Here is a 21,582-nt window from a genome sequence, read left to right on the forward strand (position 1 = left end):
AAGCTTTGCTTGCCTCTGTCTGGCATTCCCAGGAAGTAATGAGGTATGTGCTGACAGGTTCCTTCTGAGATTTGGAATTTTGGTACTGCCTCTCTGAGCAGTCTCCGAGGGAAGGTCTCTGGAAACATGAGCAGGATGCCTCTGACTGCATCCCATGCATCTTTTCCTTCACGGCTCTGTAACGTGTCTTTGAGGCAACTATGACTATGTGGTGACCCTGCGGTCCTTTGAAAGAATCACTGCACCTGAGGCTGGTATGTCTGGGGACTCTAACACAGAGGCAAAGTCCTGCAGGTTTAAGGTGGGAAAGAGTGACAGTCTACGCAGTAGCAGTGGAGATGAGGACTTAATACCATTGTTCTACAGGGGACTACAGAATAGGAATTTATCATTCATAAACAAGTCAGTCACCAGTTATAGAACACCTGGTACCTGAGAGCCATTCTAACCACTGTGTATTATTTGACTAGTAATTCATAAAAACCTATGCGATCATATCATAAATGTCTTCATTGCCACTAGATGAGAAGCCTAAAGCACTGACACACACACACACACACACACACACACACACACACACACACACACAGCCCTCACCCTGCTTGGACTGGCTACATTTTTTTCTGCCAGGTCTACTTTGGTCAAAACAAATATGGTTCTTCTTCCATGAGGATCCATTTGACTGACCAAGTCTGTAACAATGCTGCGCTCAGCATCTACAGATCCATCTGCAAAAAGAAGAAATAACAATGTAATAATTACAAAGTTGATTGTAAAAATTTAGTCCTAATACATTACTTTAGGGATGTGGCCAATAAAAATTCCAATGATGTCGAAAATGAAAACTATCAAAACCTTCCCAGCTTGAACTCTATTTATTACTAAGATGATAAGGGCAGTGGAGACACATCTACATGTGTGCTTCCATGGCAGGCATTGCATCAATGCCTCGAATTCTAGAGGAGAGGACGGCGTGCAAGAGCACCTGTGGGACTCACCTTGAATGCACAGAATGATGGCGTTGGGATTCTGCATGTAAGCTTTGCTGATACTGAAAATTGTCTCCTTTGTGTCAGGAGCCATGCCTGATGTCACGGTCTGGAAGAGAAAGGATTGAGTGTCATTACAGATGGCCAGGAGAAATAAAATGAACACATATTCTGCATGCACTTACATTGATCACACCGGGTAAGTCCACAAGCACCATCCTCTGGAGTCCAGGGCCTTTGACATTTAGAGATATGGTCTATGGGGGGGGGGGAATCAATATTTGTGGTGATAAATATCCTGAAAATTCTTGTTCATTCAGATATTTACTTCAAAAAAGTTATTTTCTTTTGACACCCAAGTAATTATTCTAGAAAACTCCCCCTATAATGATACATTGTTACATTTATTTAGAACATTAAAAAATATGTTGAGTATGATGCCACAAGCATTTTATTCCAGCATTTGTGAGGCAGGTGGATCTCTGTGAGTTAGAAGGCTAGCTTGGTCTACAGAGTGAGTACCAGGCCAGCCAGGCATGCATAGTGAGATCCTATCTCATAAAGAGAAAAACAAAACAAAAAATTAAAATAAATCTATCTATTATCTATCTATCTATCTATCTATCTATCTATCTATCTATCTACCTACCTACCTACCTACTTACCTATTTACCTACCTATCTACCTACCTACCTATCTTGGAACAGCTACAAATTAAACACCACATCCATATTAATCATCACTATCCATAAACCTTCCTATCCCACATCATGGCTGAAATGACTGCTTCTCTTACCTCAGGGCTAACAGTACAACCTTCTTTCACATTTTTCCGCATTCGGAGTTCGATTTCATGTCTTAATGCCGCAAGCTATTAATGGAGAAGAACAAAGTCCTAAGACCATCTTAATGGCAAATATTTCATTTCTTTGTCTTAGAACACACAGGGGTCATAAAGCCACAGAGATGAATGTGATTTGAATTCTACTTACGTCTTCCTCCTTGGTAAGATCAAACTCCCGAGAGCTATCTTTAAACAAGGCCACATGGTGAGGACCTTCACTGAGAGTCACCTGAAAGGACAGAAACATAAGATGCATTCACAGCTGATATTAATTCACGGCACCCGCACAGTCCAGACAGGGTCAATCATGGAGCCTTTATGCTATACTCAGGTGCTGTCAGCACAGCTGCTCTGTGCTGTGTGTGACGCCATGCTGACACAGGGCAGTGAGACTGGTAGGTTCTCTGTCTTTTATGACCTAGGGTGCTGCTGGCCTCCCCAGCCAGGCAATGCTCTGCAGACCACCAAGCAGAGAAACTGCCCCTCTACAACCTGAAGAATTCAAAGAGAAGCCAAGGCTTGACTTGAGATGAATTCAGGGAGAGGATAGTTCATTTGGTTACCACTCCTCAATACATGAGCTATACAGCATTATTAGAGATAGAGACACACAGGCCTGACATTCTCTACTTCAGGGCTCACTCCACACAAAAAGGAAGAGTGTGGTGGAAGGTCCGGAACCACAGACTGACGCTGAATGGCAGGATTCACTGCAGGCTTCTTAGGGGAGTATCAGGATAGATTATTTAACAATATGCAGTGACAGTGAGTCATTTTACAAGTGTCTAAACTCAATATTCCTTAATCGTTAGTTTACACATTTCAGGGTATCACAATTATACTGCTTTATTTGAAAATGTATTTGTTTCCCTGAAATAAATCGAGCTGGTTACACAAGAAAACAAAGACCAATGCTGAAAGCAGCTATGGTGTCTTGGTCTAAGCATCCCATCCCAGAGGCCTTAGGTGGACTGTGCTGCAGTCACTTTTCCTTGAGTACTTGCTTATTTGTGGTGCAGACAAAGGGCTAAGTGAAACGCTTAAACCCTATAGCAACTGCACTGTCAAACAGACCAAAACAAACAAACAAACAAACAAACAAACAAACAAACAAACGGAATTCAGGCTTTTAAGCACAACTGTGACCTCAGGTGCCAAGATCTTAGCAAAAAATGAGCTATAGAAATGAATCACCTAAAATGAATCCTTTATCTTATGTGCAATGTCCCTTCAAGATAGGGATATTTAGGAAGCTGGGGTAAAGAAGCGGAAATGCTAAGTCCAGATTTGCCAATTTCACTGCTCTGAGGAGACATAAATAGGACTCCTATATCAAGAAGTAAGAGTCCTGGTGAACAGACGGCAAATGGCCTTTTCTATTTGAAGGCAATCTCCTTCCAGAACCATTACTTTTCTGAAGCTCTCCTACTGGAGAAGAATATTTGATAACATAGTCAACCCCGAGATTGCCTTACTTACTGAAAAATCCTGTTTCTAGTTGTGGTATATGCCTCAGCCCTCGCACACACCTTTAATCCAAGAGCTTTCTGCTTATTGTAAACAGGATTAAATAAAATTAACCAGAGGTCAAGAGGTGGAAAAAGCAACCAGATGACAAGAAGTAAACATGAAAAAAAAAAACACAGAAAGTAAGAGGAAGTCAGGAGGATGGAGAGAGAGACACACACAAACAGGAAGTAGAAAAGAGGGACATTGAGTCTTGCTTGAGATGGTGTAGGAGGAAGCTCTTTTCTGGAATATCAGCAGAGGAGGAAGGTTAGCTGGGTGCTTTCTCTGTCTCTCTGAGCCAGCAGGCTTTCACCCCAGCATCTGGCTTCTGAGTCTTTATTGTTAAAACAGAATGACACTCTATAATTATGGTACTTGTAGCAAAGTAAAAGATGAACTCCCAATGTCTTTTCAATGACTACTGAGCATGATATAAGCACAAGTCCACCCTGGGCTTCCCCTGAATTAAGTACAGTAGACTCCCATCGGTGTATAATAGATGCTTACCAAATACCACCAGTCGATGAAGGGACCACTAAGACAAAATCAAGTCCAACTCACAGTCAGACCCCAAGGAACGCTGTGAATCACCCCAGCTGCCCGACACTCCACCTGGTTGCAGTTCAACTCAGATATCACTTGGAGACTTTAGTACCAGCCTCACTGTCTCCGTTTCTATCACAATTCTGAGCATACTTCTTGGTGATTTCAATTTTCTATTCTGAATTACTTTATCTTGACCTCTATCAGAGGAATGTGAAAGAAAAACAATCACCAATCTCCCAACCACACTTTCACTTTAAATCTATGCCCATAGCCTTACTGGTGACTTCAGTCTGACTAATCCATCTTCATTTTACTCAACTTTATCAATAGAGTTAACACAATCTCTTAGAAAGACTTTGCTTTTGTTCTTCTGCCTCAATTTCCTCCTTTCTCACTCTCTTTTTTTTTTATATTGATTTTATTGAGCTACACATTTTTCTCTGCTCCCCTCCCTACTCCCTACCTCTCCCCTCCCCTTCAACCCTCTCCCATGGTCCCCATGCTCCCAATTTACTCAGGAGATCTTGTCTTTTTCTACTTCCCATGTAGATTAGATCTATGTAAGTCTCTCTTAGAGTCCTCATTGTTGTCTAGGTTCTCTGGGATTGTGATTTGTAGGCTGGATTTCTTTGCTTTATGTTTAAAAACATTTATGAGTGAGTACATATGATAATTGTCTTTCTGGGTCTGAGTTACCTCACTCAATATCATGTTTTCTAACTCTAACCAACAAGTGGAAGACCTGTATGACAAGAACTTTAAATCTTTGAAGAAAGAAATTGAAAAGACACCAGAAAGTGGAAAGATCCCCCATGCTCTTTGGTAGGTAGAATTAACATAGTAAAAATGGCAATATTACCAAAATCTACAGATTCAATGCAATGCCCATCCAAATCCCAGCAAAATTCGTCACAGACCTCGAAAGAATGGTATTCAACTTCATATGGAAAAGTAAAAAAAGTAAAAAACCCAGGATAGCCAAAACAATCTTGTACAATAAAAGAACTTCTGGAGATATCACAATCCTTGACTTCAAACTCTACTACAGAGCTACAGTACTGAAACAGCTTGGTATTAGCATAAGAACAGACAGGAGGACCGATGGAACCGAATAGAAGACACAGATATTAATCCACACACCTACGAACACCTGATTTTTAACAAAGAAGCTAAGAATATAAAATGGAAAAAAAAAGCATATTTAACAAATGATGCTGGCAAAACTGGCTATCAACATGCAGAAGTATGAAAATAGATCAATATCTATCACCATGCACAAAATTCAAGTCCACATGGATCAAAGACCTCAACATAAAGCCAGCCATACTAAACCTCACAGAAGAGAAAGTGGGAAATACACTTGAACGCATTGGCACAGGAGACCACTTCTTAAATATAACCCCAGCAGCACAGACATTGAGAGAAACAATTAATAAATGGGACCCTTTGAAACTGAAAAGCTTCTGTAAAACAAAGGACATGGTCAACAAGATAAAACAGCAGCCTACAGAATGGGAAAAGACCTTCACCCTTTCTCTTAACAGTTGATAACCCGGTGATTTATTTCACCATGAGGTAGCACAAAGCAAAAGGCCTTCATAGCACCCAGCACTTGAGCTGGCCCCATGGTAAACTGAGTGACTGGTGCTCATCCTTCCCTTGCTCCTTAGGTCCCTTCCTCTTTGACACTTCTTTCCTGCCATGGTTCTGGTTCTACTTCCACAGCACTGGCTGATCGTCTCATGTTCCAAACTGTAATCTAGCAGGTCCTGTGTCTTTATGTCCACTCACTCTTTTGAGATCTTATCCAGTAGATATTTTACTTTAGTTCTTAAATTTATGTCTCCAGTCCAGACCATTCCCCAAATTTGTACATCCCGATATCTATTTATTATCTGCCTTTAGCAAAAAATATCCAGCTCTGGAACCTCTTTCCCAAACTGGACCTATCTACATGTTTCTATGCAAACTCTAACATCCTCTAATCTGTTCAGGTCGAAACCCGAGTCCTCGACGATTGGTCTCTTATCAATCTGTCAAGAAATATTGTTGGTTCTACTCTAAAAACTGTTTCATGAGCCCATCGATTCTTTTCACCCTCATTAATACCTCCTGTATCCAAGTATCATCTAATCCAACTGCCCTTCATCTGCCCTCTGTGGTGTGACCCACTTACCAACATCTCTTTTCAACACAGCAGCAGAGCTTTTCAAAAGGTAATAGAACTCTGCTCAGGACTTCACTGGCTTCTCATTTTATTTTAGATAAAAACCACACTCTCTAAACTGGTCTGGCAGGCCCTAATGATCTGTTCTCCCTGCCATCCATCATCTCTCCGACTGGACTGAGGATTCTTCACTGTGACCCATCACACTGGTCTCCTTCCTGTTCCTCAAACAGGGTTATCCCCCAACCACAGCAGGAGCTGTGCACCAGCTAGTCTCTGCTTGGAACTCAACTGTACCAGACTGCAACATGACTACTTCCCTAACTTTCTGTAAATCTTGGTCCAAATGCCACCTTGGCTATACCACCTACAAGCATCCTGTCACCCCGCTGCCTCCATTTCTAACGTTCTAAACAGTGTAATATTTAGATATTTATTATGCTTATGGCAAGAATCTTCTTTAATTTACTATGCACCTGTCTAAAGCCAGGTCTATCCGAACTGTGGCCCATGGGCTACATGCACCCTAGAATAACTATGAATGTGGCCCAACATCAAACCATAAACTTAACTAAACACTGAGATACTTATTTATTTACTAATTTGGTAACACAGGTCTCAAGTGTTTTGTATCTAATACAAATACCACAATGTCAAAAGGTTGCATATGCCTGGTACATCAATGCTGGCATATATTAAGAGCTGAATAAATATTTATAGTGGTATATTATTTGGGCTTAAATAAATAAAGCTTGATTGAAGATCATTACAAAGCATCCTGACTAGTCAGCCATACATGCCAGGCAGTGGTGGCATACACGTTTAGGCCAGCAGCCACACTAGTTAACCATAGAGGCCAGGCAGTGGTGGTACACTCCTTTAATCCCAGCACTAGAGAGGAATATAAGATGGGAGGAGACAGGTTTCATGCTCAGTCTCATTCTGAGGATTCCTGGAGGCAGGATCGCCCATTTTCAGTCTGAGGTAGAGGTAAGGGCCAGTGCCTGGCTGCTTTGCTTTTCTCATCTTTAAATCGAACCCCAATATCTGTCTCTGGGTTTTTATTATTCGTGCTACAAATATTTGCTTAATAAAACAGTCTACAGTATTTACATTCTTCCTGTCTCCACTGGGGAGTTGCTAGTAGTTTTGTATATGGGCAATAAGCGCGCGCACACACACACTGATACAAGACCCCTTTACTTCACTGACTATGTTCTTGCAATGTTTCCTGTTATCATTTTTTCTAGCTTAACAGATCATAATAATCAGCATATAAATACTATAGGAAATTATCTACATTCGTTGATTCCACTTCCAATATTCACATTCTCTTTCTCGCCTCTGGTCCTATTCCAAATACCTTCAAGAGGACTCACAGCATCACCTAGACAGCCACTGCGCCTCGGGTGTCCTTTCCCACCACTCTCCCTTCATTACTCTCGCAGCTCTGCTCATGTGTGCCCCTGGCTATGCCTGCACTAATTCCTACAGTGGGAATGATTCCAAATGCTAAGAAGCCCTCTTACTTAAGTGAAATGAGGAAGCAATGTCTTCACTTTAACACCGAGTGGCGCCTTCTCTAAGGTCTCCTCTCCTACCTTCACGGGAGACCGTGTCATCATCTCCCCGGATCCTCGTGGGAATATCCGTGCTTGAGCAATCATTTCCAGCACACTTGTTTTTCCAGCACTCTGATCTCCAACCACAACAACCTAATCACAAGACAAATGGCAGTTCTTAGTATTTTTCTGATATCATCACCTAAAACAATCTCTTAGATAATTATAGCCAAAAGAAGTGATTTTTTTTTCTTTGTAAAAAGAATGAGGGTTGACACACGTAGGCACTCTGAAGACACACATAGCAGAAGCATTGATTGGATCCATTAATTATAGTCAAATTTTTATTTTTGAAAACTATGCTAATTAAGAGTTATTTCTAAAATAGATCATTAACTTTCCACAGATATTTTCCATAGCCAGTTTACATTTTACCAACACACGTTGAATCCTATCAGACTAAATTTCATCCACGTTTAATTCTTTGCCTAGGTATTTTAACATTATAAAGAATGTATAAGGGTAAATATCTGACAGCCTTCTTTCAAATCACATATTTACTTTTATAGTCCCTCAAATAAGGACCCAAGCCATGCTTAGTGTTTAAGACACCTCAGGAACGTGGGAGTTAGGAAGACATGGGGAGAACACTTTCCTGGTGACAGCAGGTCCCTGTTTATTTTCCCCTTACCCGTGGCAGATGATCTTGTGTATTATAACTGGCGTCATAATCGGAGAGAACATCAAGAACTTCAGAATACATGTCAATCAAAGATTTCTGCAAAGAAATTAAAATTAGTAAAACGCAGTGAAAGACTCAAACAATAAATACACTACATATACATCAAGAGAAAACACATGGATAAATTCAAATTTGCACTGCTTTTTCTAATTACAAAAATATATTTTCATAGTAAAACCAGTATAAGAATAAAAATTCCACTTCTTCATTTTATTTAGAAATATACCAACTTAGCCGGGTGGTGGTGGCGCACGCCTTTAATCCCAGCACTCGGGAGGCAGAGGCAGGCGGATCTCTGTGAGTTCGAGACCAGCCTGGTCTACAAGAGCTAGTTCCAGGACAGGCTCCAAAACCACAGAGAAACCCTGTCTCAAAAAACCAAAAACAAAAAAAACCAAAACAACATCAACAAAAAAAAACCAAAACAACAACAGAGTGGAGAGAGAGGGCAGGAAGCAAGGACACGTGAGAGCCAGAGGAGGGGCTGAGGGAGGAAAGCCAGTAAAGCAGCAGAGGATTTAAGCACCCTGAGAATGGCAAGGGCCGCAATGTGAGTAAAGGACAAAGGTCCTGGATTGATTTTCTCTGGAGACCAGGATGGAGCATGGTATTCTGGATGCCACAGTGTCAAGTAAAATATCTTAGGGAGAAAAAGGGTAACCACCAAGCATTTACTAAGGTCGGAGCATTATGAGAGTTTAGGGATATTTTTGACTCTTAATATATAGAAACACCTAAATGTAGACAGCTGCCCTCACATCTGCCTAAAAATGCACACTTTTCATTACCATTGTATCTTCTGAGGAAAAACGCTATATGTAAGGGAGCTCTCTGTATGTCCTAACACTTGAGCAGGACTTTTCAGTGGTCAAGCAGCACGTGTAAAGACAGTCAGGCTTTCGTGCACTGGGTGGTGATGATCACTAGACCATTTTATTAAGCTAGAATGACATCTTTGGATCTTGGTTCTAGAACATTTGCCATGATTCTCTACACTGCAGCAACTCATGTTCACTTTTTCTCAGACACTGATTATAGCATTAAACCTTCAAGTTACAAGAATCATGTCAACTTAATACATCTGGCTGAGTCTGTGCTGACAATATGACTGTTCATTGATAGTGGTAATTAACAATATGCTGGTGACAATAATACCAAAATTAAAATTTTTATCACTTAGAAGATAGAGAAATGTCCCATTGGTTAAGAACACTGGTTGCTCTTCCAGAGAACTCAGGTTCAATTTCCAGCACCCACAAGTCAGCTTATACAACCACCTGTACCTGCAGTTTCAAGGAATCGGCCCTCTGGCCTCCATAGGCACCGGGCATGCAAGTGGTACAAAGGCATACAGGCAAATCACCCAAACAATATTTTTAAAATAAGATAAACTAAAAATTTATTATTTAATACATGATGTCAAATGCCAAAGTTCTGAGAACTATCAAATTAAGATAAAGTACCTTCAGTTTCCTATGATGAATGCCTTTGTCATCCTTCTGCAGTACCAATTTTCTCAGCTCCTTGTTCTCCTTTTCTAAACGCTCCAAGATCCTCTGATACTTTAACTGCAACAAGACAATACACATGACTGTGTTAGAAAAAGATGGGTTAACAAATAAATTTTAGTCTAATTAAAATCTTCTAAAATTCTGAAGTTATATGACTTAACTGGTTACACTTAAATTATTACTTAAAAACGTTCCATGACAATGTGAAGAAAATAAAATTATGATTATTTAAAGCAAGCAGTGAAATCCATAATTTTCCATTATAATTTAGCATTTAACTTAAAAATTTATTTGCTTATGTTAAAGAAAGAATTTAAAAATACTAAAATTTAAAAACTTAATAAAGTCTGAACTATACCCTAAGAAACAATATTTCCTAAAATCCCAAAATAAAGTCTCCAATATAAGGCTATTTGGCTGAAATTAAAATTATTCTCATTTGGACATTTCTTTTTTGTTTTGTTTTGTTTTGTTTTTCGAGACAGGGTTTCTCTGTGGTTTTGGAGCCTGTCCTGGAACTAGCTCTTATAGACCAGGCTGGTCTCAAACTCACAGAGATCCATCTGCCTCTGCCTCCCGAGTGCTGGGATTAAAGGCATACGCCACCATCGCCTGGCTTTGGACATTTCTTTAAGAAAGATTACAGTATGACATACAACATGAGTGTGTAACACCTATGCATGTACTATGTGATGATCCTCTCAGAAAGTCCACTGGATTAGAGGTTTTACAGACCTGCTAGCTTGTCCTAACTAAGGTCCTAGAGGAAAGAGCATTTAAACAGGTCTGTCTGAGGGAGAGGCTTAAACACCAGGTTCACTCAAATGTTCATGTCTGGAGAAGTTTGTATTTAAAATACTGATATAAAATCAAATACTTAAGAAAATCAACTTACTTAGGGTTATTATTTCAAAGCAGCTAAATGCCAATGCACTTTGCTTTTTAAGGTGAGCTGTTCAAATTGGTCATCTTAGTTTGCACAGAAAATTTAGATTAACACTTCCCATAATCAGCAGAATGCTTAGATACATAACTTTTATCACATTACGGAAAACATTTTTTTAGGTTTTAAACGCCCGAGAAAATGTCCAATAACAGGAAATCAAGGTCCTATCCTTACAGAATGTATAAGTTAGGCTTAATTAGAAAAAAACATCTGTAGTTAAACTATATAGGATGACACAAGTACAACTAATAATAAACACTTAATAAAGCCTATAAGGATATAGTAAAATTCTACTATTTCTTTGTTGTTTAAAGTCACTAGCCACCCACAGTTATCAAGCTATCAGATGATACTAATATGATCAGATTACCACATGCTGAAATGATACTAATTTGTGCATTAAGTTTTCGTTTGGTAGCTGACCTAGAACACAAGTCCAGGTATTAAGTAATACCTTAAGCACATTAAAAACAAAGACTGTAGCTGGGTTTAATAGGAGCAGGCATTTAGGAGTCTCAGGTGGGAGGACTTGTGTTCCAGGCCAGCTACCAAACGAAAACCATATAAATGAAAAAGAACTACAAAATACCCCAAAAATTACCGAGTTCCACTGCCAGAGAGTCTAAGTCAGTGGGTTTAGGATGAACTAAGAATCTGTATTTCTAAAACACTCCCAGGGAATATTAATGCTATGGCTTTATTATGTTATCCCTCTCAGAGAACACTGATTTTTTTTAATTAAGAATAGCATATTGAGTACACTGCAAGGGAGCAGTGGAGACACAGTGGTAACTCATGGCAGAGAAGTCTGGAGAAAGACAGGTGCCAGCCAAAGCACAGGTACTCTTAGTGAAAATTGCACATGAGACTCCAGGAACAGGTCAAGGAAAAACATGTATCAGAAATATAATAGCTGCTTGATTTCATTTAGACTGCCCCTTCTTTTATGTTTTCCCTAAAAAGATGCCAGATGGTAATTATGTTTTCTGGCTTACAGAATAAGTCTTAATCATTAGATGTTATGAATACAGAGTAACTGCTGCTGACAAATCTTATATGGGAAGGCACTTGGGTACTCATTACATCGTACAGAACTGATTTTTTAACAACCATTTCTATTGTTAACTCTAAGAGATAGGCCTATACCATCAGAGTTATCTCTAGTTAAAAAAAAAATCATATTGATTTCAGGTTTCAAGGAAACAAAGAAAAGCTTTAGGGGACTCAGTAGAGATACATGAAACTCAACTCAAATTTCTTTATATTTTGCCTAGCAAAGTGAAAATATAAGCATTAGGTTATATAAGGACAAATACTTTCACCCATTCCCCTCTCACAATAATTTATCTTTAAATTCAGGACAAGAATGACTCAAAATAGGAATCTCTACACAATGAATTAACCTGGTATTCATTTGGTTTCTTCTTACCCTGTTTCTCAGTCAGCCTTCATAGACACAAAAATTACTTTTAGTGGGAAAGGTCTGTCATCGAGTATTCCAACTTTTGCTTTGCTGGAAAGAGAACCCGCTGTCCATATCCCAAAGCAGTCCCTGGGGCTGAGGATGCTGCTCAGCATCTGAGTGCTCCCCCCCCGGCAGCTCACACGGAGGGGAGCACTGGGCACTCCTACGACTACAGTTACCTGAGTATGCAGAAGTTCCTCTTGAAGTTGGTCAATCTTTTCTTTGTCTGACACCTAAATATTTAAAATAGATTAATTTTAGTTGAGTAAGGTTAGGGTTACATAGACTACACAATAAGTTAGAGTTTAAAAGCAGCACTGACTATATGCATATTTTAAATAAAATTTAAATCAAGTGAATATTTAAGATAATAAAGTTATACTCATCAATAATAACAGTTCTTCAAAAGCTTATGAAATAGAAACATCAAGGAGTCATTGTCTTGTCACAGTCCAGCAGAGGTGGATCTGGGTTTGCTCTATCAGAGTTGTTTTGTATGAAGGCACAGAAACCTAACATCTAAAGCGCTGTCTTGTCTCCAAAAACAAGCACAGGCATTCCAGATACAAGTCGAGGTTCACAGGCACTGCAAAAGCTCACTGGTCACAGTGGATCTTCTAAAGCACAGCTTTCAACTTCCTCACTATCCATGGAGATGTGCACAACCACCGGACACAGAGACTAGCCAGCCTCTTCAGAGACTGAAGCCAGAGGCTCATTCTTAAGTTCGATTCCAATGTAACATGAGCTAACTCTCAACAGAACAAATGTATCTGTAAAACCAAGTTAGGCAACTAAAACTGATTTGAACATAAAAAACAAAATTTATAGTATTGTATAAACTACTTCAAATTGATATCAATAGTTCTAAAACAAACTGTTTAAAGTCTCCAAATTTGATTGTATAATATAATTTAAAGTAGTTACAATACAATTATAAACAGAAAACACAATGAAAACAATGTCACATATGACAAATTCATGTAAGTGTGTACTGACTTCTTGACAGGGCAGAGTTGTCTTCATCAGATTTTAAATGACAATCTTTTTCTTTAAACTGAGGAAACTGAGGTAGAAATTAATAAATCTTGTCCATGCTACAAAATGTTTTTAGATTTTCAACTCCTAATTCCAAATAACTTTTCAGAATTTCCCCGTTTTCATAGATAATAATACTTGCTAGAAATGGTAGGTACATTTATTTTCTTTCTTAAATGCCTGTATTTGAAACCTCCTTAAGTTATTTTGTATGAGATTTTGTGACACAAATTTTGTTTCTAGCCTTGAGTGGCAACTAAGAGGAAACTTGTTGGTGAAATCTATTTTTCCATTTTGATTATGTGTGCTGAGATAGACTGGACAAGAATTATTAAGTCTCTTAAAGCATGAGGAGGCAGGCAAGTCAAAGAGCCCATGACCCAAAGAACAAAGCCTAAATGAGCAGTGAAGAAGCAGACCACTCCCCATTATGATCACAGGGCATGCCGTCATTCTGTAATGTCTGAGCATAGAGATCTGTGATGCAGATTAAATTCCCCACTCAGTTCAGAGGTCCTTGGATTGACTTTCTTCCACTAAATAGCCATCCAACTGTAGCGAATTTACAATACAATACACAAAAACTAATACTTCCAACTGTTCTTGCTTTACTTTTTTCATCTAGATACGGTCTCACTATGTAGACCAGGCTGACCTTAAACTCACTGAGATCGGACTGCTTCTGCCTTCCGAGCACTGGGATTAAAGTTTTTCTTTGCCACCATGATGTGTTTTGTTTGTTACATTTAGTTTTAAATGTAAATTGAGTGATTTCTTACAATATATCCTGAATTACTATAAAAAATTCAATGTTGCTCAGAATGTGGAATAATAATTAAGAGACTAATATAACTAAATCAAAAAGCTAAAACGTTAATATAAGCCAAGGGCTACAAAAGGTTAACTTAGTAGCTGGGTTAAAAAGACTACATAAGAAATCAAAACAATTAATTAGAATATTACAAAATGGCATACTTCCTAGCTGCTTCATTTAATAAGAATCAAAATTAATGTTTTAAGATAAGCAGTTGAGTACAAACTAAGTTCTCACTTGTTTTCTACGATTTAGTATAAAAAATTTTAGGTTTATAAAACCAAGTATTAAAGATTGGTGAGAAGATAATTTTTACATGTTTCCTTAAGGGACTACTAGCATGGGCTATTCCACTGTCATTTATTAATGTGCACGTGCATGCATGCACAGGCATGTGGAGACAGAAGACTAGCTTAGTGTCATCCTCACCGACACTACACACTTCCTTAGAGCCAGTGTCTCTCACTGCTCTAGAGTTTTCCCATTAGCCTTGGCTGGCTAAGCCAGTGAGCCCCAGGGAGCCCATTTCTACCTCCCCAGCACTGGGATTACAAGAGGATGCCACCATACCTGACCTGTTTACATGGGCTCTGGGGCTCAAACTCAAGTTCTCTTGCTTGCAAAGCCTATACTTCCCCCTACCTCTTTAGACAACGTAGGTATGCCATCTTCCAATGGTTTTACTGGTAAAGCTCAGCTGCTTACATGAGACTCACATTCTGTTGTGTAATATAGTTTTTATTATGAAATTAATTTTAAAGTCACCCTGACAAGAACAAAACCAATGACCTTGAACCAGAGCTTTCCCACAATCCCAAGGCTGTGAAACTGAGGGTGAAAGGGCGGGCTCTTCTGCACAAATGAGCTCAGATGAAAGAGAACCTTAGCTCCTCATGAGAACACTGGCTTTAGAACTTGTTCTAGTAGGTCACCATGGCTGCTCTGAAATAAGTGTGCATGTGAGGATCTCTGAAAAATTTATCTGGACATATTCATAGGAGGAAATAACCAATACCTCTGGCCTCAGTTCATCTCTTTTGCTCAGAAAATACAGGCAAAAATTACTTCTAACAAAATGCTGAAAAATGAAGACCTAGTTAGACTCTTCAAGAACAGAGAAATAAATATTTAAAGGAATTAAAAGTGCCTGTGGCTTACATTAGGCCTCCTGCAAACCTCAGATGCCTGGAATGCTAATCTTTTGACCATGGTGGTGAAGAGCTGATGATATCTCTTTCCTAACCGTAGGGGTGCAGAGGAAGACACAGCATGGAACTGGGCTTTCAGGACTGGAAGAATGTCATCATTATGGGATAGCATAACTTCTTTTTAATGCCCCATTAACTTTCACACAAGTTTACTATACAGCGGGCAGAGACAAGCCCTGGTTGGTGTCCCACTAAGTGTTCCTTTATAAACAATGCCCTGGTCGGTGTCCCACCAAGTGTTCCTTTATAAACAAAGCTCTGGTTGGTGTCCTACTAAGTGTTCCTTTATAAACAATGCCCTGGTTGGTGTCCCACTAAGTGTTCCTTTACAAACAACCCAGACAGAAGCATAGTTCTGTCACTCTATTTCACAAACCCCGAAGAGGGGAATAAAAGGGTTGAGTAAATAACCAGTAAATAGAACAGGAACGGCAGTCAAAAGTCTGAAGACCCGTAAAGCAGGCATGTCTGCTATCACAGAAAATCAGCCAGTACTTACTACTGCAATGCCTGGAAAGGTCAGAATTAGCAGCATGTTGGTATAATCTTAATCTGCATCTTAGAATTTAGGATGGCAGAAAGATGGGCCTCATTTCCATCTTATCACTATGAAAAAGACCAAAATGCACTTGGCATTATGTTCATATTTCTAACATTCCAGAACACACATTCCTCCCACGTCTCTCTGTAACAAATCTATGATATGGATAGCTCAGTGAAGGCACCTAACTTCTTAGAGCATTTAAATGATATAATCACAACATACAGAATGAGAGATGTTTAAAATAAGTCCTTCCTCAAGTCAGGGTATCTACTTTAACCACAAAGATGAAATAACTTGTTTCTTCTACTTATTTTATTCATCCACTGAAAACTGAACAATATACAGTGAGTTGTTGGTTGCATAGCCATGGAATTGGGAAAAGCCAGGAAGTGACAGTGATTGAACATGGAATTAGGATGAACACTCTCCAGTATAAACCACCACCAAGATTAGCCAGTAGAAGCATTGCATCGAGTCTGTATCTATATATTCCTTGATTTAGATCTAACAGCAAACAAGAAGCTAACTATGTATGACTGATTCTTTTTGCCTGGGTAAGGTTTGTATATAGCTTTAAAACTTCTCTGATCTAAATGAACTGAGATAATTAGTTCAAGATCTGCATACAAATGCATAATCATTATACTTGTTTCATTGTGATAAAAGTCTGTACAGAATACAGGGACTGACCCTATGGGGCTTTGATCTAATGGTTAAAAGCCCGTTTTTAAAAACTTCACGAGAGCTTCAATACCCAGGTATCCGAGTGACTCAACTGGACCCCATAAACAACAATTCTCAGTTTCATCATAAATACAAACCTATGGATGCTTAGAGATAACCTAATCTTCCAAACCTAAATTTCTATACTGGAGTTATATTTTGGGTTTTGTCTACACTACCCACTTTAGGAGGTATGATGTATCTTTTTAATTTAATTTGTTAAAAATAATTTCTCATGACTGGAGCCCATCAGCAGATTAAGGCAACACGATCTTGGCAGAAATGACTGATTTAGTTAGTGAGATGCATCAGTAGCCCCCGTAAACCATCCATCACCTTGCGCTTCTGTTGGGCATAGCTCGTGCTATACTGGCCAGCGGTTCTGCGTGCTTCCTCTTCGTGCTCTTGAATTTGCTGTTGTAAGAGAATGAGCTCACCAAGCAGACCCTGCCATGAGTTTACAATGAGGAGAAGAGGAAAATTGGGGAGGAGAACAATGTTAAACCAAAGGGTACAACAGAAGAACAGATGCAAGACAGGGAGGAATGGATAGCTTAAAACAAAAATGGAAACTCACGCACCCACAGTGCCAGCCCACACATGGGCTCTGCACTGCATTTCCATTTTCCCCTCGGCAAACTGGGTATCTCAGCAAAATAAAGCAGCATGGTTTAAAAAGTGAACGTGAGAGGGCAGTGACCACTGACTCAGCAGCCAGTCAGACAATGTCAACACAGAGGGAAACCAGACTACGGGAGTGTGCAAGGAGGACGGCATGGCAGGTCCCTGGATTTCCTGATAAAACTCTTTTATAAAACTGCAAATGTGTACTACTAATCAATGTATGCTGTTGACTTGAAACATTACATAACCAGCTTGACGGAATTTTCACTTTTTATGAGCTGTTTTGACATAAAATAGAATAGCTTCTGAGAAAGTAACAGCACATATTACTAAAAAAAATAATTAAGATACAGAAACAATACAGTTATTATGAAAACTGAAAAATAAGAGCCAGTTGGAGTGTATTACTTTTTAAATTTTATTTCTAACATCGATTCTACTCAATCATTAAAGTTGAGCTGGTACACTATCTGTACATTGCGCTCCCCTGTGGTACAATACTAAAACACACAAGGCCTTCTGTCTGCCTCCTGAGCTAAGGGCCCTTTGTGTTGTGAACTGTTGGCCTAGGAGAAAGTCAACTTTGAAATAAGTGAAGAAAAGACAACTAAGAACCAACAGTGATACCTGACTGATGTTTTCTCAACTAGGAAAGCTAAAATGGTGAAGTTCCACCAATCAATTTGAACAGTGTAATGCGTTCAAAAACAATGGGCTCAGACTTACCAAGTCAAACTAAAGGCAAGAAAGCTAGTAATTACTAAAGCAATCTAAATCAGGACTTTACAAAGCTTCAGATTTCAAAAAATAATTGTGGAAAATACTGTTTTGTATTGTTAGAAAGTCTCTTAAAATGCTGGTTGACAGCACATTCAAATTTTAGTTTGTAGCAGGCTCACTTATTTACCTTACATAACCCAAGAAATTAGGAAACCATAAAAAGAGTTCCTAAAAATAACATGGGGGTTTGCATTACACAGTAAAACAGTCTAAGTTATGGAAAAATTGACAGAAAATTTGGGGATTTTTGTTTCATTCCCATTTTTGATGCTACGATTACTGTCAGCATTAGACAATGAAGAAAACAATGATTTACAGCAAATCAAAGGATGAAAGCAGCTGACAAGCAAAATGTCAACATGTGTTTCCAGAGTCAATAGTACAAAAGGGACTCAGAAAACTTGGGGCTGTCTTTTAAGATATGTGTGATCATATATATATATGATCATTGGCAAATTTATCAAAATCACTGCCAATTATGTTCATTATTCCCACAATTTTTGTCACTCCGTACATGAAACAAGAGAAGGTAATTTGGCAGTGCTATCCACCAGCACTCTTATCCTGTCATCATGTCTTCTAATCACCCAAGTGTTTAGATGACACAGACATCTGCCTTTGAAGGCTTCCTGTGTCAGCCTGCAGTGGGTCAACCCCAGGCCCATGGGCCACACGCAGCACAAACTTACTTAGAAGATTATATTTATTTGACTTTTATTTCTTAAGTCAGTCGTGCAGTTTTCCAGTGTGAACTTTGTAAATGACAACCAGTGTCAGTTTCAAAAGGCTGGATATACCTGGTAGTTTACCTGTTAATATTTACATATCACTACTACTCCAACTTACAAAATGTCAAGTGACTCTGACTTAGCTTAACTGGCCCACCCTGAATCCCGGCTTACATCTGAGCACAGCTGTGGAGTTAACACGATAATATCTATTAGACTACCAGAAAATACTCTTTCTAGTGACACCTCACTTTCCTTCCAAGTCTGTTATGTGAAGGTAGGTGAAATTAACTGTTACCTCCTAAAAAAAAGTAGGAGAAAACAAGAATTAGAATCATGCATCTTAAGCACCTCCCCCAACTTTAAGAAGCAAATAAGGTGTGCAGCTGCCAGTCTGAGCATGGAGAACAGCCAGGAGACAGATGCACAGATGCGCAAAACCTACCTCTGCCAGTAACTCTCCTGAGCTTCAGCTCTCTTCTCTCAAGAAATAATCATTGTAAAGATAGTATATATAAATCACAGTAACTGTAACAAATCACAATGACTATGACTAACAATTAGAGAAGGTAACTTCAATAATTTATCAAAAAAAAAAAAAAAAAAAAAAGAGAAAACCATGTAACTCTGACTGGCTATGTAGACCAGGTGGTCTCAAACTCACAGAGATGCACTTGCCTCTGCCTCCAAAGTCCTGGGATTAAAGGCGTGTACCACCATGCCTGGTTTAAAAGGTATAATCTTTAACAATACTTTGGTCATTGGTAATTTGACAATTTTGTCTCATGTTTCAGGTATAATATTTATAATTGTAAAAAAATGACAGCATTAATTAAAAATTGGTTATAACTAGAGCTCTAAAACCAACTGAAAATGCCAGCTTAAAATTTAATGACTTCAGTACAAAAGATTTTAAGAAATTTGAATTATTATGCTATAGTCTAAATATGAGCTCCCCCAAATTCATAGTGAAACCTAACCATCAGTGTAAGGGAATCAGGGCATCGGGATGGTGATGAAGTCACAAGGCCTCCAGGTTAAGCACTCTTGTAAAGGAGATGCCAGGAGCTGCCTGCCTAGTCCCTTCTGCCCTGCAGACAGACACTGTTCACCACACATCACACCTGGCATCTTACTCTCATATCCCAGCTCTAGGACCGTGAGGAATACATTCTGTGGTTTATAATCCACCTCGTTAAGGCCCTTCTTTTATAAAGCTTGATTGAGCAGGCTAAGATAACTACCTCACTTGCTATGTTACCCAGACAGGTCGAAAGGCCTGTCTTCCAGCAAGCCTCCTATCTCAGCCTCCTGAGTGGCTGGCACCATAGATATGTTCCACTTTGTTTATTTTAATACCAAGCACCTTAAATAAGGCCTGGCATATCTGAAATGTGTTAACAGCCAGGTAGAACAGGGTTTGGCACATGTTGCTTGAGTGAATCAAAACACAGCTGAACTTTACCTAGCCATCGATCACCTGTAGTTTCTGGTTAAAGATAATTTAAAACTCTTTAGAAGCTACAAGGTCAGTCCTACAGATCATTTTTCCATTTTCACAATCTCCAAAAGACTTCCTAACAAAGCAAGGAGAAGAAATTAATCAAACGTTAATGTCACATTAAGACATAACATCTCCAGCACATTGTCACCGCCCTTACCTCCCAGCAGCTTCACATTTACTGACATTTACTCCTCCTTTTCCAGAGGAAAGGAGGAACTCAGAGAAGCTAAATCATTTGTAGCTTACAGTTTAGAAAACAGGAAAAATGGGACCCGTGATTGAAAGTCTGTGTCAGTTCCACCCAGTAATAGTGCACAGCTATTTTCAAAGTGCTTTTGACCCATTAGAATCAACCCACAGTTCAAAGAGCACAATGGCCATATATCTAGATTACTGCAGAGTGGAGCTGACAGCATACAGTGGGCAGGCTAAGAAGCTGATAGAGACATTATGATCTGCAAACCTAAATAAAGTATTTGGCATCGATATTAAGAAGATGACATTTACCAAACTACATTTTGGTTTAGTAAAAGAACTTTAGGCAATATTCCTAAGCACTATTTTCCAAACTTTGAATAATTCAGCTATTATTTAGCTAAAACCAACTTTTAAATTTTTTTTTTTTAAATAAAGCTGGATCCTGGAGTTACAGACAGCTGTAAGCTGCCATGTGGGTGCTGGAAATTGAACCCAGGTCTTCTAGAAGAGCAGTCAGTGCTCTTAACCACTGAGCCATTTCTCCAGCCCAACAACTGGTTTTGTAATACATACCTGCTCAAGATATTTATGAATGCAAAATTTGTTATTGGTTGCCAAAACGAAATGTCTTCCCACTTTGGGTTATTTAATTCTTTTCAATCAGAAAAAGCACACTATATATTTTTCTACTTGAACATTTTCTACATATAGTTTTAAGAGATAAATAAAATGGCTATCAGTAATTATCAATTATAATTTCCATTACATTTTTTCGTTTCTAAGTGGCTACCTACAACAGTCTGATTTATTGATACATATTCATAGTATTTCCTAAATGACATAAACACTCAGTATGCTTATTAGGCAATGCAGTAAGGCCGACTGCTTAGTCATTTCTCACAGAACTTTTTTTTTTTTTTTTTAAAACCTATTTGTCTTGGGGTTTCTTTTTTTTTTTTTAAAGATTTATTTATTTATTATGTACACAGTGTTCAGCCTTCATGTATGCCCTCAGGCCAGAAGAGAGCACCAGATCTCATTACAGATGGTTGTGAGCCACCATATGGTTGCTGGGAATTGAACTCAGGACCTCCGGAAGAGCAGTCAGTGCTCTTAACCTCTGAGCCATCTCTCCAGCCC

The 21,582-nt window shown here is 38.9% G+C and overlaps 1 protein-coding gene across 15 annotated transcripts in view; it reads right to left on the bottom strand.

Annotated features, from left to right (window-relative positions):
• Opa1 (OPA1 mitochondrial dynamin like GTPase) overlaps positions 1 to 21,582 on the bottom strand; it is a 576,400-nt gene that overhangs the window by 542,177 nt on the left and 12,641 nt on the right. For 11 of the 15 annotated variants that reach the window (XM_050159943.1, XM_050159938.1, XM_050159937.1 and 8 more), the window contains 10 exons: positions 16,945 to 17,055; positions 12,461 to 12,514; positions 9,823 to 9,927; positions 8,309 to 8,395; positions 7,657 to 7,770; positions 1,982 to 2,062; positions 1,786 to 1,860; positions 1,175 to 1,246; positions 999 to 1,098; positions 598 to 728 (listed from right to left, as the gene is read on the bottom strand). In XM_050159943.1, coding sequence (XP_050015900.1) covers positions 598 to 728; positions 999 to 1,098; positions 1,175 to 1,246; positions 1,786 to 1,860; positions 1,982 to 2,062; positions 7,657 to 7,770; positions 8,309 to 8,395; positions 9,823 to 9,927; positions 12,461 to 12,514; positions 16,945 to 17,055 — 930 coding nt within the window. The remainder of the gene's footprint in view (positions 1 to 597; positions 729 to 998; positions 1,099 to 1,174; positions 1,247 to 1,785; positions 1,861 to 1,981; positions 2,063 to 7,656; positions 7,771 to 8,308; positions 8,396 to 9,822; positions 9,928 to 12,460; positions 12,515 to 16,944; positions 17,056 to 21,582) is intronic. The other 4 variants (XM_050159948.1, XM_050159946.1, XM_050159949.1 and 1 more) reach the window with 1 other exon arrangement.

The sequence above is a fragment of the Alexandromys fortis genome, unplaced genomic scaffold (assembly GCF_014885135.2).
Source record: "Alexandromys fortis isolate MF-2015 unplaced genomic scaffold, M_Fortis_MF-2015_v1.1 scaffold_100_1_3062724, whole genome shotgun sequence".
Classification (NCBI taxonomy): domain Eukaryota; kingdom Metazoa; phylum Chordata; class Mammalia; order Rodentia; family Cricetidae; genus Alexandromys; species Alexandromys fortis.